At 50.7% G+C, this 17,068-nt stretch overlaps 1 protein-coding gene across 1 annotated transcript in view; it reads right to left on the bottom strand.

The window, feature by feature from the left end:
• Positions 1 to 10,870: 10,870 nt before the first annotated feature.
• EVA1C (eva-1 homolog C) overlaps positions 10,871 to 17,068 on the bottom strand; it is a 106,882-nt gene continuing 100,684 nt past the window's right edge. Inside the window, exon 7 of the mRNA XM_070455153.1 lies at positions 10,871 to 11,896. Within this exon, the coding sequence (XP_070311254.1) occupies positions 11,820 to 11,896 (77 nt within the window). The 3' untranslated portion in view covers positions 10,871 to 11,819. The remainder of the gene's footprint in view (positions 11,897 to 17,068) is intronic.

Genomic DNA, 17,068 nt, shown 5'->3' with positions numbered 1-17,068 from the left:
AAAATTGAGATCCACTGAACCAATGCATTGTGTGGGAGTGTGGAAAAATGGAAAGGCACGTGCCTGACAAAGGAAAACAAAGGAACACGTCAGAGTCTTCCCTGAGTTCCACGCTCAAAAGAAGACCCGAGCCAGATGCCCCAGCACTGCGTCGTCAGATAGACAAATGTGGGAATTGCTTATTGCTCCTGAGTCAACATCTACTCTGGCAACTTCCCTTTTTCCTCCACTGAGCGTTTTCTGCCAGAAGCTTTTTTTTTTTTTGGTTGTTGTGCGTTTGTTCTGGCCACACTTCACAGCTTGCAGGTTCCTAGTTCCTCAACCAGGGTTTGAACCTGGGCCCCCTGAAGTGGAAACGTGGAGTCCTAACCACTGCATTGCCAGGGAATTCCCTCGGCAGTTTTGAAACGGTGAGTGGTCACGGCAAGCGGCATTTGGCCACTTAACTGAGAGAGAAGAAACAGTAAGACCTGACCACTGAGTGGGTGACTACAGAGAGGGGGCGGGGAGTAAGTTTTGAGTTGAAAGAAAAATCTTTTAACTCCAGAGTTGGGGTGACTGAACAGCACCCCTGATCTACAGACATTTCAGTTTAGGCTTTTTTGGCAATTGCTTATGATGGTAGCAGGCAGAGGAGCTTGGGTGGAGACCATGGGCTCCATGTTCAAATCCTGACACCACCACTTGCTGGCTCTGAAATCCAAGCAAGCTGCTTTACCTTTGTCTGCCTCAAGGTCCTCATCTTAAAATGGGAATGATGATACACCTAATTCCATAGGGCTGTCATGAAGATGAAAAGCACTTAACATGGCACAGAGAAAGAGTTTCAAAATCTCAGTCATTTGTTCACAGTTTCAGGAGGTGTGATTTCAGGACCAAATGATAATTGAGTTCTCCTGGACAGAGGGATGAACCTGGCATATCACCACCTCAATCTCAGAACACAGCCTCCCCAGGAAAGATGTTTGTTAGGTTTGGGTCCTGCTGGGGTCTCTCTTGTAGTGCCTGCCACAGGTCAAATTTTAATAGAAAATTGTCAGAAAAGAAAAACCTAGGACTAAAACTACAACATGACCCAGCAATTCCACTACTGGGCATATACCCTGAAGAAACCGTAATTGAAAAAGACACAGGTACCACAATATCCACTGCAGCACTGTTTACACTAGCTAGGACATGGAAGCAACCTAGATGTCCATCAACAGATAAAGAATGGATAAAGAAGTTATGGTACATGTATATGATGGAATATTACTCAGCCATAAAATGGAACACATTTGAAACAGTCCTAATGGGAAAGTGAAGAAGAACTAAAGAGCCCCTTGATGAAAGTGAAAGAGGAGAGTGAAAAAGGTGGCTTAAAACTCAACATTCAAAAAAAAAAAAACTCAACATTCAGAAAACTAAGATCATGGCATCTGGTCCCATCCCTTCATGGTAAATAGATGGGGAAACAGTGGAAACAGTGACAGAGTTTATTTTTTTTAGACTCCAAAATCACTGCAGATGGTGACTACAGCCATGAAATTGAAAGACACTTGCTCCTTGAAAGAAAAGCTATGACCAACCTAGACAGCATATTAAAAAGCAGAGCCATGACTTTGCCAACAAAGGTCCATCTAGTCAAGGCTATGGTTTTTCCAGTAGTCATGTATGGATGTGAGAGTTGGACCATAAAGAAAGCTGAGCGCAGAAGAATGGATGCTTTTGAACTGTGGTGTTGGAGAAGGCTCTTGAGAGTCCCTTGGACTGCAAGAAGATCCAACCAGTCCATCCTAAAAGAAATGAGTCCTGAATATTCATTGGAAGGACTGATGCTGAAGCTGAAGCTCCAATACTTTGGCCACCTGATGTTAAAAACTGACTCCTTGGAAAAGACACTGATGCTAGGAAAGATTGAAGGCAGGAGGAGAAGGGAATGATAGATGATGAGATGGTTGGATGGCATCACTGACTCAAAGGACATGAGTTTGAGTAAACTCTAGGAGTTGGTGATGGACAGTGAAGCCCGGCATGCTGCAGTCCATTGGGTCACAAAGAGTTGGACATGACTGAGCAACTAAACTGAACTGAATGGGGAAGATGAACCTAGAGCCTATTATACAGAGTGAAGTAAGTCAGAAAGAGAAAAATATCGCATATTGATGCATATATATGGAATCTAGAAAGATGGTACAGATGCACCCATTTGCAGAGCAGCAATGGAGACGCAGACAGAGAGAACAGGCTTGTGGACACGGCAGGAGCAGGAGAGGGAGGGACGATTTGAAAGAGTACCATGGAAACATAGACATTACCGTGTGTAAAACAGAGAGCCAGTGGGAATTTGCTGTGTGATGCAGGGAGCTCAAACCCAGTGCTCTGTGACAACCTAGAGGGGTGGGATGGGGTGGGAGGTGGGGGGGAGGCTCAAAAGGGAGGGGACACATGTATACCTGGGCTGATTCATGAGGCTGTATGGCAGAAACCAACACAATACTGTAAGGCAGTTATCCTCCAAGTAAAAAAAGCAGTTGTCGAATGAGGAACTTCACTAAAATGTAGAGGGTCCAGGGCCCTGTGATCTGCTTGGGGACCATCCTGGGTGGTCCCATCATGTCCTTTATTCCCATTTTTGATGGTTCCAAGGAGCCACAGAGCATGTAGCCTTCTCTCATGCTGACCCAGCATCCTTCCATTAGTCTCTCGAGAGCCTGTGGAACATTGGAAAAATCCCTCATATGCTCAGCCTCCCCTTCAGTGTCTCCTTCCTTGTGAAAGTGAAGTCGCTCAGTTGTGTCCGGCTCTTTGAGACTCCATGGACTGTGGCCCACCAGCCTCCTCCGTCCATGGGATTTTCCAGGCAAGAATACTGGAGTGGGTTGCCATTCCCTTCTCCAGGGGATCTTCCTGACCCAGGGATCAAACCCGGGTCTCCCGCATTGCAGGCAGACGCTTCACCATCTGAGTCACCAGGGAGGCCGTTTCCTTCCTTGCATCTCATCAAAAGCCTGAGTTGGAATACACAAAATCTGTAATGTGCAGAATAAAATATAAATAACAATATGTTCATCAGAGTAGTCAAGATTAAAAGCTATAACTAGTATTTACAGAGTTCCTTAGAAAAAAGATGTTGGCGATCACGCGTGGCTTAAAGGAGTATTTGTGGCTTATTTCACATAAGCTTAAATAAATAAAAAGAGAAAGAACAGAATAAGAGAGAAAGAAAGCCTGGCTCTGCCCTGAGGATGCTCTCTGCACAGCTGTGAAGTAGGGGCCGGTTTCTCCCCCACACCCCGATTTCCAGATGGGTACAGGTCGCTGTTCCCCCAGGTTGTTCTAGATCATAACCCTCTCTCCCCCCTCAAAACCCTTCCTCTGGCACCTCATCATCCCTTGGGGTCTTCGTTTGGCTCTGCTAGCTCCCCCTCAGCACGCCGACATCTGAGCAAACCCCCCGCCCCAGACCTCAGGGCACCATGAAACCACCCTGTCAGGTCCAGTCAGTGCCCACACTCAGCTCTCTCCCTGGGGCCCATTCTTTTGGCAAAAACCCAACCGTCATTAAAACCAACATTCCAGCAACATGGTGGAGTGAACCCCAGAATCAGTCACGGGGGGCACCCCAGGTCCTTAGGTTCCCCCCTCTGCAGCTGCATCATGCCTCCTCTCTCAGCAGCTCCCTGCCCTCCACCCCGTCCTGTCTTACCCCCCAATTCACAGAGAAAACAGACTGCCCCCGCCCCCAAACTGCAGTGGATAGACCGTCCGGGCTCCCGCCGGGGCCACCCTGGGCTTTGCTCCCCACCCAGGACCCCGTTCTGGTGGGACCCCCTCCCTCCTCCACAGTGTCATACTCCTTACAGCATCACCCATGCCACTGGTCTCTCATTCCATAATAGTCCCTATCTTCGAGGAGACTTTCCCGCAACCCACTGCAGTATTCTTGCCTCGTGAATTCCATGAACAGAGGACTTGCTGGGCTACAGTCCGTGGGATCGCAAAGTCAGACACGACTGTGTGACTAACTACAATTTTCCCTGTAGCTCAAACGGTAAAGAATCTGCCTGAGAGGCAGGAGACCAGGGGTTTGATCTCTGGGTTGGGAAGTTCCTCTGGAGAAGGGAATGGCAATCCACTCCAGTATTCTTGCCTGGGGAATTACATGGACAGAGGAGCCTGGCGGGCTACAGTCCATGGGGTCGCAAAGAGTTGGACACGACTGAGCGATTAACACAGTCCACAGTCCCTATCTTAGAGCGTTTCCCAGGTGGCGCTAGTGGAAAAGAACCCGCCTGCCAATGCAAGAGACATAGGAGACCCAGGTTTGATCCCTGGTTTGGGAAGATCCCCTGGAGGAGGAAATGGCAACCCATTCCAGTACTCTTGCCTGGAGAATCCCATGGACAGAGGAGCCTGGCGGGCTACAGTCTATGGGGCCGACCTGTCTTCAATCCTCTCTTTCCACGTAATGAATTTGGCATCAGAAGTATCTCTTCTCTTTAGGGCTTCCCAGTTGGCCCTAGTGGTGAAGAACCCGCCTGCCAACGCAACAGACACAGGAGATCTGATGTTTGTATTTAAAAAATAGCATCACGGCATTTTAGTTAGGGTAACGTGACAAAAGGCAACCTTTCAGAGGCCGAGTACAATAGGAATATATTGCTCGCTCGTGTGCGGGTCCTGTGGATGTTTATGGTTGGTGGACAGTATTTCTCCGGTGGTGGTTCGGTGACTCAGCGACGGGTTCCTCCCATCTGGTGGGCTCTAGTGGGTTTCCCAGGACCTTAAAGGGGCTTCCGACTGGTGGAGACGAGAAGAGAAAGTGGAGAACGCACAGTGTCTCTCACTTTCCCTGGAGGTGGGCACCTCACTTCTGCTCACATTCCAACAGCCAGAGGTAGACTTACAGCTTCACGTGTCAGTGAAACGTGTGTGCAGGAGGCCAGGTGCGGGGTGCGCAGCCACCCTCTGTTGGGGATAGGCGTTCTTGTTTGTAGTCATCAGTTGAAATCACAGCCACCCTGATGCAGGGCGTTTTGGTAAATATCTGTGTGTGTTAGTCACTCAGTCATGTCTGACTCTTTGTGACCCCACAGACTGTAGGCCACCAGGCTCCTCTGTCCATGGGATTCCCCAGGAAAGAATACTGGAGGGGGTTGCCATTTCCTTCTCCAGGGGATCTTCCCGATCCAGGGATCGAACCTGAATCTCCTGCATTGCAGGCAGATTCTTTACTGTCTGAGTCACAAGGGAATCCCTGGTAAATATACACCAGATTCTAAAGCATACATATCCTTTGACCTCATAATTCCACTTCTGGTGATTTTTCCCTACAGATATATTCACAAATGTGTGTAGATTTGTGTTTGAAGGATGCACTTAGTATGTTTGCTTCTTGTGGCTGCTGTCACTGATGACCACAGTGAAAGTGAAGTGAAAGGTTGCTCACTCGTGTCAAACTCTTTGTGACCCCATGAACTGTAGTCCGCCAGGCTCCTCTGTCCGTGCGACTCTCCAGGCACGAATACCAGAGTGAGCTAGCCACAGAATTGGTGGCTTAAACAGCAAAAATTTATTATCTCACATTTTGGAAACCAGAAGTTCAAAATTTGTGTCCTGGAGCCAAAAATCCAGGTGTCAGCAGGTTTGCGCTTGCTGAGGGCTGTTGGAGAGGGTCCTCCCTTGCAGTCCAGTGGTGAGGAGGCTGTGCTTCCAAGGCAGGGGGTATAGGTTCAACCCCTGGTCAGGGAACTAGGAGACCACATGAGACACGGAGTCACCAGAAAAGCGAAAGAAGCCGGGGTGACCTCGTGTGCCTGTTTGCCTGAGACGGTCCCTGCTAGAGGGTCCCTCCGCGTCTCTGCCACTGCTGCTGGCTGCCGGCACCCTGGAGCTTCCTCCATCTTCACATCCCCATCGCTCTGTGTGTGCCTCCTGCTCTTCTCCATAGAAGATCCTATTAAAAGGTCCCCTCGGGAATTCCCTGGCAGTGCAGTGGCTAGGACTCTGCTCTCTCACTGCCAAGGACCCAGCTTCCATCCCTGGTCTGCGAACTGAGATTCCACAAACAACTCTGCTCTGTCAAAAAAAATTAAAAAAAAAAATTCTCCCTTGACTGCGCATCCTTCTCTAGCTGGTGCCTCCCTTCCCCACGTCCCTTTCTAACAAAGCCCGTTAGAAGCCCTGCCCCCACCTGCCGTTCCCTCCCGTTTTCTCCTGGACCTGCTGCAGTTGGGCTCTGGTGCACACAGCCTCCCGCAAGTGGCTACTGTCGGACCGCCACGCGGTTGCCCTCCGCGCCGTTGGAAACAGAGTCTTGGCAGACATGATGAAACTCAGGGCAAGACCACCCTGGTTTGTGCAGGAGGGACCCAATCCAGTGACAGATGTCCTGACGAGAGACACACAGAAGAGGAGACGCGGAGAGAAGGGAGGCCACGTGGAGATGCAGGCAGGGACTGGAGGGATGCGGCCACCAGCCAAGGACCACGAGGCGCCCCCGCAGACTGGAGGAGCAGCCAGGAGCCTCTCCTGGAGCCTGCAGAGGGCACAGCCCCCCCGACGCCTGGAGGTCTGACTTCTAGGGTTCAGACCCGTCAGAGACTAAATTCTGCTGTTTTAAGTTTGCAGTACTGTTACGACAGTTACAGGAAATGGGTGCACACTCCAAAGGCAAAGTCCCTCCCAGGCGCCTACGGGGCTCGTAGTGGCCAGCGCCTGCCCCAGACTCCCCCACCCTGACCTCCTGCTCTTCCTCACACAAGCGGCCCCTTTCCCTCCCCAGGCCTGTGCACCCGCCCTGCCTCTCCCCGGAGCCCTCCTGCTCCCTCGCTTCGTGGCCTCTTCACTTCCTTCTCATTTGTTCTCTCACGCTGCTTTATCAGAGGGGACTTCTCTGACCATTCTTATAAATAGCACCGTGTTCTCCCCCCCGCCATACTGTTTCATTTGTCCCCGTAGCATTTCTCACAAGGTGGCCTGCGGTGGGTTACTTAGAATGTAAGTGCCAGGCGGGCAGGCTGTTTTCTGTTTTGTTCACTCCTTAGAACAGCACTCAGCACAGGGTAAACCCTCATATTTTTTCAAAAGTCCTTATCTGATCAAGGACTAACCTACGAAATATATAAAGAGCTCTTAAAACTCAACAATGAGGAAACAAGTTTATTTTGCCAACTAAAAGTAGGGAAAAAATCTGAAAACAGACACCTCACTAAAGAAGAGATGGCAAATTCAAGAAATATCTAGTGAATGAATAAATGAAAGGAATTTCATAAACTAGGACATTTGCTAATTTCTCAGGAGCTTGTCTGGGTCCTTTTTTAAAAAGTACCCTTTGTGCATTTGTGTGTGTATGGGGGGGGTGTTAGTTGCTCAGTCGTGTCCGACTCTTTGCGACCCCATGGACTGTAGCCCACCAGGCTCCTCTCTCCACGGAACTCTTGAGGCAAGAACACTGGAGTGGGTTGCCATCCCCTTCTGCAGGAGACCTTCCCAACTCAGGGATCGAACCCAGGCCTCCTGCGAAGCTTCTTTACCATCCAAGCCACCTGGGAAGCCCAAGGTAGTCTGTATTTACTGTATTTTTTCCTTTTTTAAGTAGATTTTATTTTTTGGAACCATATTAGATTCACAACAAAACGGAATGGAAAATATAGAGAGGCCTTGGAACTCTGTTCCCCCACCTGCCATGCAAGGCCTTTGCCAGTACTGAGACCCCACACCAGAGCAGCACATTGTGACAGCAGCTACACTGACATGTTATTACCACCAAAGTCCATAGTTTACACTAAGGTTCACTCTTTGTGTTGCATATTCTACAGGTTTGGGCAAATGTGTAATGATGTGCATCTATTAGGGTGGGCGTGGGGGTTACCTGCCAGGGCCAGAATATCTGGAGCATCCTCAGGTAACAAGGGCTCCATTTCGCAGGCTGACATCGGGGCCCTTTGCGATCACTTGGCACTCCCAACCTCACTTACCTCCTGCCACCACGTTCTGTACTACTGCGGTCTCCACTTTCCAGAGGAGGCGCAGACGGCTCAAGCAAGCCACCCAGGGTCACACAGCAACTGAGTGGCCGAGATGGGGTTTGATGCCAGGTCAGCGAGAACCAGCACCCGCCCTGCAGACTTTGTCACCAGCTGGCTGCTGTTGGAACTCACACACGCAGACCTACAAAGTGGGAACAGCACCCGACACCCTGGCTACTTGGCAGCATGATGTTAAGGACGGAGGGAGCTAAGACACACTCATGCACGCAGACTCACAGACACGCACGCACATGCATGCATGTATACACATAGATGCATACGCACACCGTTCTCTGTCCTTTAACAGCTGACGATTCTGGCAGGAGGAACAACTGAGCCAGTGGAGATCTGGGAGGTTGAAAGCCCAGTTTCTGCAGCTCTCGGGCCGGGTAGCCTTGGTGTGAGTGTGTGTGTGTTGGGTGGGGGGTGGTTGTCAGGGACACAGTGCTCTGTCCCCGAGTTGATGGGGCTGGAATTTGAAGGCGCTGATGGATCCTCCCGGCCCCATCTCCATGCCTTGGGTGAGATCCAGACACACTTTCAGGCCGGAATCAAGATGAGTGGCTGAAGCCGAAATAAATGACGCTTGTTTGTGAAAGGACTTTTTAAACAGACCTCCTGAGCAGGAAGAGTCACAAGAGGATGAGAAGACCGCGGCACAAGGGTGAGGTCACTGGATTGAGCCCTCTGGGAAGCCGAGCTGGCCAGCCAGCCAGGGCAGCCTCTCGGGTCCCCAAACCCCGCCTCCCTCCGCTCCGCATTTTCCTTCCCGCTCTCTGGGGTCACGTTCCGGGAGCATCGAATATGTCAACCTGACATGTCACGGTTCAGCCATCCAAGCTTAGGAAGGGGCATTATTTTTAGACTGAAAAGGTGTATTTTATATTCACACACTTGACTTTCAAGACCCTAAATGAATTTTGCTGAAATAAATATTCTCCTTTGGGTCCAGTCCAAGTATGTGAAGTTTTTACTCCCAATGCCCTTTTCTTTTTCTTTCTTGCTTTGAAAAGGAATATTAAAAGTGGCTGAAAAGAGGGATTTAGGAATGAAAGGCAATTTTCAACATGTCTTATAAAATGAAAAGGAGCAAACGCTATAATATTTCTGCAGGACACAGCCTGAAGTAAAACAAGAGTTAGAACCCAGTGGTCGTTCCTTGCGATGTGAAATGTCTATCTTTTCAGGACTCAGGATTCGGCACGGCCAGGTCAGAAGGAAGGTGGGAATTAGGGGGACCACCCATGTGTGTCCACCCGTGGGGGATTGGCCAGGATAGTAATCCTGGTTTTAGCCCTGAGACTCCTGAATTTCAGAAAATCCCTTGGTCTCCAGCAGAGCAGGATGAGGGGTCATCCTCGTTGAAATCACTATGAGAGGAACTCATAAAACCCCACTGACCAGAGTATCTCACCAGCCCTATAGGCAGGGCTATAGGCTGCCTACTCTGGGTCAGTGTGGGTTTTCAGACAGGCTTACGGTAGGGTGTGGGATTTTTGGAGGCATGGAGTGGAGCTGTCTTCACCTGCTTGGCTTCCTGCCCTCAGCCTATCCCAGGCCAAGGACCCCCTGCACCCGAGGACCACCCCTGGTCATCAGACAAGGCCATCTACAGCCTGCCACCCTCCCCATCCCCAGGGTTCTCCACGTTGTCTAAGAAGATAGATTCCAAATCCCCAACCAAAATCCACTCTCAGGGAGGGGGCTGCCCAGGGATCTGCATTCTTATCTCAAGCTCCCCTGGGTTGCTTTCTCTTTTTTTCAACTGTGCCACGGGGCAAGTGGGATCTTAGTTCCCTGACCAGGGATCGAACCCTGGCCTCGGCAGTGAGAATGAAGAGTCCTAACCACTGGCCTGCCAGGGAATTCCCTCCCTTGGGTTTCTGATGGGCAGGTGGCTAGAGGCCCGGCCTGGCCTCTACCTGGGCTTCCCGAGCCCCGTCGTCTACCTACTCATCTCCTGCGGCCCAGATTCCCCCGCATTGGGGATTTTTGTTTGCCTCTACACAGAATCCTTCGTCTTTGCCCCAACCCACCTGCTCTGGGCTCCCTTCCAGCCTCTCCACCCTGTCCTCTGCCCAGTGTCTTGTAAACCATCCTGACTTCCTACACGGCTGGGTCCCCAACAGCAGGTCACATCCTTTAAGGCTGTTTGGGGGGCCACAGGTGGGACACAGCATGGACTCAGGAGCCCGGTGGTCCACACTTCGGTATGTGAGGCCCCTCCCGGGGAGGGACCGAGGGCAGGTGGGACGAGACAGGCGTGTCAGGACCCAGCCAGCCCCTCCACCCCACACCGCCACATCGGCACCAAACCCTGAGAAGTCTGGGAATTCCAAGTTGAAACCTGGTCTTCAGGGTTGTTACGAAGGTGTGTTTGTCAAGGTAGGCAGGAGAATGTCTTTCACATAATTTTTTATTTTGGGCCTGATGTCTATAAGATTTTAACACTTGGCTGTGTGGTATGTGACACTCATTTCTTCTCTCCAAACCTACAGATGTGATAGGCAGACCTATAGTTTTTTGGTCTTTTTTTTTTTTTTTTTTGGCCTTGCAACAAGTTTGCAGGATCTTAGTTCTCCAAGCAAGGATCCAACCCAGACCCCCAGCAGTGGAAGCATGGAATCCTAACCACTGGATCACCAGGAAATTCCCAGACCTATAGATGTCTATGCATACACAGAAGAAAAATAGAGTTTTATGTGGAGTCCTTTTCTTTTACAGAATGATATAATCTACGCATTGTTCTCCAATTTGCCCTTTTCACTGAATAACATGACTTCAATAATTTTTCATGTTGGTGCATACAGATTTACTTTATTGAAAAACAACCAGTCAATCCTAAAGGAAGGATTGATTGGAAGGACTGATGCTGAAGCTGAAGCTCCAGTACTCTGGCGACTTGATGCAAAGAGCTAACTCACTGGAAGAGACCCTGATGCTGGGAAAGACTGGAGGTGAAAGGAGAAGAGGGTGGCAGAGGATCAGATGGTTGGATGGCATCACCGACTCAAAGGACATGAGCCTGAGCGAACTCCAGGAGAAAGTGAAGGACAGGGAAGCCTGGCGTGCTGCAGTCCACCGGGTCCAAAGAGTCGGACACGACTGAGTGACTGAACAGCAGCTATGTGCCTTTATTCCAATTTTTTCAGGACGGTTGAAATTCTTCCCAAGACATCTTCCTTAAGAAAAGAAGTTTTCCACATGCCTGAGCTACGTGATGTAGGCGAGTCTGATTGAACAGAAACCTTGGTGGCAGACAGCATGGCCGGCCCGTGGATACCCGCCTCTGCTGAGCACACACCGCACCCTCCCAGGGTCCAGAGGCTTTACAATCAGAGGTCACGATCTAAGGAAGGAAGGTCAGGCTCTCAGAACTGGGAGGCAACTCACTGGGTTTGCAAATTCTCCATCGATTTGTAACACATTCTCTTGCTGGTCCATCGTCAGTGGGTCAGGAACATTCTGCTTTCTTCTCCTTAAGGGAGTTCACGTCGTGGCGTGATTGGACACTTGCCTCTAATTGCTGCCCCCTCCCTTCCTCGGAAACTAACCGAGCATTTTCCAGGTCAGCTTGCTGTTTAGTCATCTGAACACGAGTCCCCTTCCTCTTGCCATAATCTTTCCCAGGCTGGATTTTGTCTTTGAAACAATAGGAAATGACAAGGTCTATTTTTCTTTTCTTGAAAGAACTCGATCCATGGAGTCATGAGTTGGAACAGAGAAAGTCCGGGGAATTAATATGCACCCCCGATCGGAAGTGACCAGCTTTCCTGCCTTTGTTCTGCCGAGTCCTGGAGTCTGAGCTCATGATACCCGGGGCAGTTTGCTTACAAGCAGGAAGGCTGCATTTTCACCTCCAGATAAATCCCCATCTGGGTTTTCTGTTGGACCCAATGGAAAGAAATGCAATTAGGCCCTGAGCAGTCTTCAAGCAAAGACTGGAAACCTTCCAAAGAAAGGCTCTGCCAAATATCACCCTTCCGACATACATTTGCATCATTGGAGAAGCTCACTGTGTCTTAAAGCACCCTCGAGAGTCAGGCCCTGGAAGAGCTTTCTAATAAAAGCTGTTTAATTTCTCCAACAGAAAATTCAGTTGTAATTTGGTAACTTCTAAGACACTGAGACTAACTGGGGGCTTCCCTGGTGGCTCAGTGGTAAAGAATCCACCTGTCAATACGGGAGACGCGGATTTGATCCCTGATCGGGGGAGATCCCATGTGCCAGACAGCAGCTAAGCCCAAGTGCCACTTGAGCCTGAGCCCACAAGTCCTAGAGCTTATCCTCCAGAAGAAGAGAAGCCACTGCAATGAGAAGCCCATGAACCACAACTGGAGGATCGGTCCCACTCGCCGCAGCTAGAGAAAAGCAAAGAAGACCCAGCACGGCCAGTAAATAAATAATCAAATAAAGAAAGAAAGAAAATTATATTTCAAAAAGGCCACCTGGATAGTGATCAGCAACCTTAAAATGAGGAGAAATTACTATTCCAAGAGCTCAAGGCCTACGCGGTTGGAGGCCAAGCCCAGCTGATTCCTGGCTGTGAGTGGGTTGAGAGCCTGATCTCAGGGCTTCCCAGGTGGTTCAGTGGTAAAGAATCCTCCTGCCACTGCAGGAGATACCGGTTCGATCTCTGGGTCAGGAAGATCCCCTGGGGAAGGAAATGGCAACGCACTCTAGTATTCTTGCCTGGGAAATCCCATGACAGAGGAGCTTGGCGAGCTACAGTCCATGGGGTCCAAAAAGAGTCAGACACGACTTAGTGACTAAACAACAAACCTGCTCTCAACACTGACGTTTGCTTCTAGGGGGAAGGAAGGATGCTGGCCCAAGTGGGTGATGCCCTCTCTACAGTCAATCCTGTTGCCTGGAGTCCAGCTCCTGGGTTTCTGTACCATTAGCCTGAGCCCTCACTGCTTCCCATTCCCAAACATGCGCCTCCTGTTCCCACCTCCTGGCCCATTGTTGCGGCTTCCCCCACACTCCCACTCAGGTTCCCGTAAGACCACCTTTGACAGTTCTGCTCATTCCTGAGGGCCCCATTGTGCACCACCTGCCATCAGCCTCTCCAGCCCATCAGGTAGAACCATTCTCTCTGGGTTCCCAGGACCATCTTATTTGACCATTTAACATCATTCTTACACTCTGGGTTGTGCAGCTGAAATCCCCAAAGGATAAAGAGAAGGTCTTTGCAGACTCTGCTCCCAGATTCAGCCAAGAAATGGAAGATCCCGAAGGTTAAGAGGAAGAAGAAGGCGGAGGGGTGGGCCTGATGGATCAGCTGCTGTTGCCTGGTGGGGTAGGGAGACAGGGCCTCGAGGTGAGGAAGGCTTGGCCTGAGGTCTCTCTCTGGACCCTTCCTGGGGGCAGGGGGTGCCGCTAGCTGGTTGGATCAGGAAGAATGCGGGGGCTGGCTCATCTAGGAAGCTGTGTGCTTCTTAGGAGGCAAAAGAAGGGGAATGTACAGCAGCTGCCGCTGCAGGACAGGTGACCGGGGCAAAAGGCCCCCGTGGGCTGTTCCCCCCACCCCTCGGGGCAGGGAAGGCGGACCCGACGGCTGGAGCCGTGGTTCTGCAGGGATCGGGACCCACAAAGACTGGATGGCACCAAGGCCCGCCGTCAGGACAGAGCCTGCAGGGCTTGGGGACTAGAGACGTGTGGGGTGTCCCCAGGCAGGTGAGCCCAGGGGGAGTATGTGGCAACTTTGCCCCACGTTTCTGTCCCAGGATAATTTTTATTTATTTATTGAGTCAGCAAACATTATATATATATATATTTTATATATATATATTATACATATATATATGTGTATACATATAAACTTTTTATTTTGTATTGGGATACAGCCAATGAACAACGTCGTGATAGTTTCAGGGGAACAGCAAAGAGACTCAGCCACACGTACACTTTCTGCACCTGGCATGTTGACCCGATGACAGCCTCGGTTGGTAATGAAATGTCCGCTCCGCTTCATCGCAGTGAGCTGGGCCTGGCTCTCCCTGTCTGACTGAACACTCTGGCTCAGCAGAGCTCCTTGCAGCACCTAAGACGGGAGCCACTGGCCACGTGGCCACTGAGTCACTAGCGTGACTGAGGAGCTGACTTTTAAACGCTATTAACTGCTTTCAGTTTAAAATTAGCTAGGCGCATGCGGCTGCTGGCTCCGTGTTGGACGGTCAGCATCGTGTTTAGACACCAGCTCATTCATTCTCGAGGGAGCCCAGTGCTGCCCCCGCAGGGAGGTGCCTGTTGACTTGAAATTCCTACAAAGAATGTGATGGCCTTGGATAATTATTAGCTGGCTTCCTGCATTTTCCCTTATCTGGCTGATATTATCGTGCCTCTTTCTTGCCTTATTTCCAGCTATAGACCAGTATGGCTTCCAGTCGACAGGGCATTTAACTGGAGTGTTTATTTAGGGTTTAATCTCTGAGGCTACGGGCCAGTCATGGGATGGAGTTTGGCCAATTCTGCACTGGTGGTCAGGCTTACAATGGGCTTCTTAAAACCAAACTGACCACAGTTCCGGGTTTATGACTACCCAGCCAACACTGGGCCCGGCCTTTCAGGTCCCAGTGTGGGAGACTTCACAATGGACTTGGCTGAAGAATCCAAAGAAGGTCAGGCCTTGACGCTTTCCTGGGAGATCTGCGGACAATCATTCCTCCTCCAAACTCCCCTCTGTGGCAGGGCTGGAGGCTGCCTTGTTCTCCTCTTCGGCAGCTTTTTCTTATTTTGCCCTTGAGCTCTGTCTGGTCCTCTGAGGACAGGGTAACTGGTGAAGTTTTGGCCATGCTGGATGCTAAAACTCAGGAGGAAGAAATAATTGATGATGAAAGCTTTCATTTATGGTGGTTCTTTTTTAAATGCAGTTTAAAGAAATTACTAACTTTGGCTGTGCTGGGTTCAGGGGCTCTCCTCCAGTCGCATCCTGCAGCGGCAGCTCCCGGGCTTCTCTTGTTGCAGAGCCTGGGCTCTAGGTGCTCGAGCTGCAGCAGTTGCATTTTGAGGACTCAGCGGCCGCGGCACACCGCCTTAATTGCTCCGCAGCGTGTGAGACTTTCCCGGACCAGGGACCAGCCCTGTGTCCCCCGTGTGGGCACTGTGCCGCCAGGGAAGCCCCATTTCCCAAGGTTCCTGAACGAGTGGCCTACTGAAGCAGTGCTCTTAAGAGAAATCCTTCCAAGAAAATTGCTGTGGTCTGATTGTCTGTGTCCCCCTCCACCCACATTCACATTCATATTCACATCCTAAGTCCCAGAGGTAAAGCCTCCAGGAGATTTTTTTTTTTTTTTTTTGCCACATCACATGGCAGGTAGGATTTCAGTTCCCCGACAAAGAATAGAACCCACACCCTCTGCATTGGAAGCTTGGAATCTCAACCACTGGACCACCAGGGAAATCCCTCTAGAGGTTTCTAGATCAAAAACATAGAGCCCTCAAGAATGAGATTAGTGCCCTTATAACAGAGACCCTACAATATCCCCCGTGTCCCTTCCATCATGTGAGAACACAGCGAGCGGGAAGTCAGCAACCTGGAAGAGGGCCCTCCCCCCACCATGCTGACACCTCGAGCTTGGACTTCCAGCCTCCAGACTGTGAGAAGGAAATTTCTAACTTGTATAGGCTACCTAGTCTGTGGGATTTTAGTTACAGCAGCCCAAGCAGACTAAGACAGAAATGTGCTCACTCAGTCATGTCCGACTCTTTGCAACCCCATGGACTGTAGCCTGTGGGGCTCCTCTGTCCATGGGATTCTCCAGGCAAGAATACTGCAGTGCGTTGCCATTTCCTCCTCCAGGGGATCTTCCCAACCCAGGGATCCAACCAGGGTCTCCTGCACTTCAGGCAGATTCTTTACTGTCTGAGCCAGCGGGGAAGCCCTAAGACAGAACTGGAGAGGGGCAATTCTCCGCCAAAGAGGACAGCTGTCAGCTACTCGCAGCTGCCCTCACAGCAGGTGGGATGGTGCCAGGCCTAGTGCAGGGTTCTGGGTGGGCACAGCATCATGCATGGCCCACTTGTGGGGTTGGCACTGGGACCGCTCACAGGGCCTCCCGGAAATTGCTTGGTCCCTGGCTGTGAGCGGGCTTCCCTGGTGGCTCAGAGGGTAAAGCATCTGCCTGCAATATGGGAGACCTGGGTTCGATCCCCGGGTTGGGAAGATCCCCTACAGAAGGAAATGGCAACCCACTCCAGTACTTTTGCCTGGAAAATGCCATGGACGGAGGAGACTGGTAGGCTACAGTCCCTGGAATCGCAAAGAGGCGCACATGACGGAGCAACTTCACTTCTTCTGGCTGTGCACTCCTTCTCCGTGAAGCAGCAAGTGCCCCAACATCAACAGAGCAAGAGGGGCCCAGCTAACAAAGAGCTTGAACCCAGAAGGACAGAATTTTACAGCAGGGCTCACATTTTCAGAGTCAGTGTTTTGCAGCAAGTAACTGAGGCAGTGATATGGGCAAACCTCCCACCGAGCTGGCCTCTTTTCACAGGACTTCTGGGACCCCACCGCCTGGAAACCGTGGTCCGTCTGTGGCCCTGACTTGCACAAAGCTTAGAAGCACTAGCCTATGTGTGCCGTGCACTCTCTGGGTAGAATTCCACCGGGGAGCTTCCACCAGCCACCACGCTCCATCAGCAATCCCTGATCCAAAGCTGCTTTGGTCCTTTCCTTCCTGGGCTTGGTGCCCAGCCAAACATTCTCAGCAGGACTCCTCAGCCTCCTTCCTTGAGAAGACCATGGCATTCTTCTCTTGGGCTCGGAAAATGCAAGCAAACAACTTACTGCATTTGTGCAAGCCAAAGATTGCCCTTCGCCTTGGCTGGCCTGTTTTCCAGCTGCCTCTTCGGGGGTCCTGGGAGGGTGTACATGCATGTGGGGGGTGGGGGGAGACACAGATAAGAACCATCGTGGCATTCAACAAGAGCTTTGAGACAGGTCATTGTGGGCACAGCTCTTCCTCTGGCTGGAAATGTGAAAACCTTCAGCTGCCATGTTCTCTTTAGGCTCACAGAGCCATAGATGAAGGTAGTTAGGTTCATGGAGTCAG

This window comes from Odocoileus virginianus, chromosome 25, assembly GCF_023699985.2.
Source record: "Odocoileus virginianus isolate 20LAN1187 ecotype Illinois chromosome 25, Ovbor_1.2, whole genome shotgun sequence".
Taxonomy (NCBI): Eukaryota; Metazoa; Chordata; class Mammalia; order Artiodactyla; family Cervidae; genus Odocoileus; species Odocoileus virginianus.
This window is presented reverse-complemented; position numbering and strand designations above follow the sequence as displayed.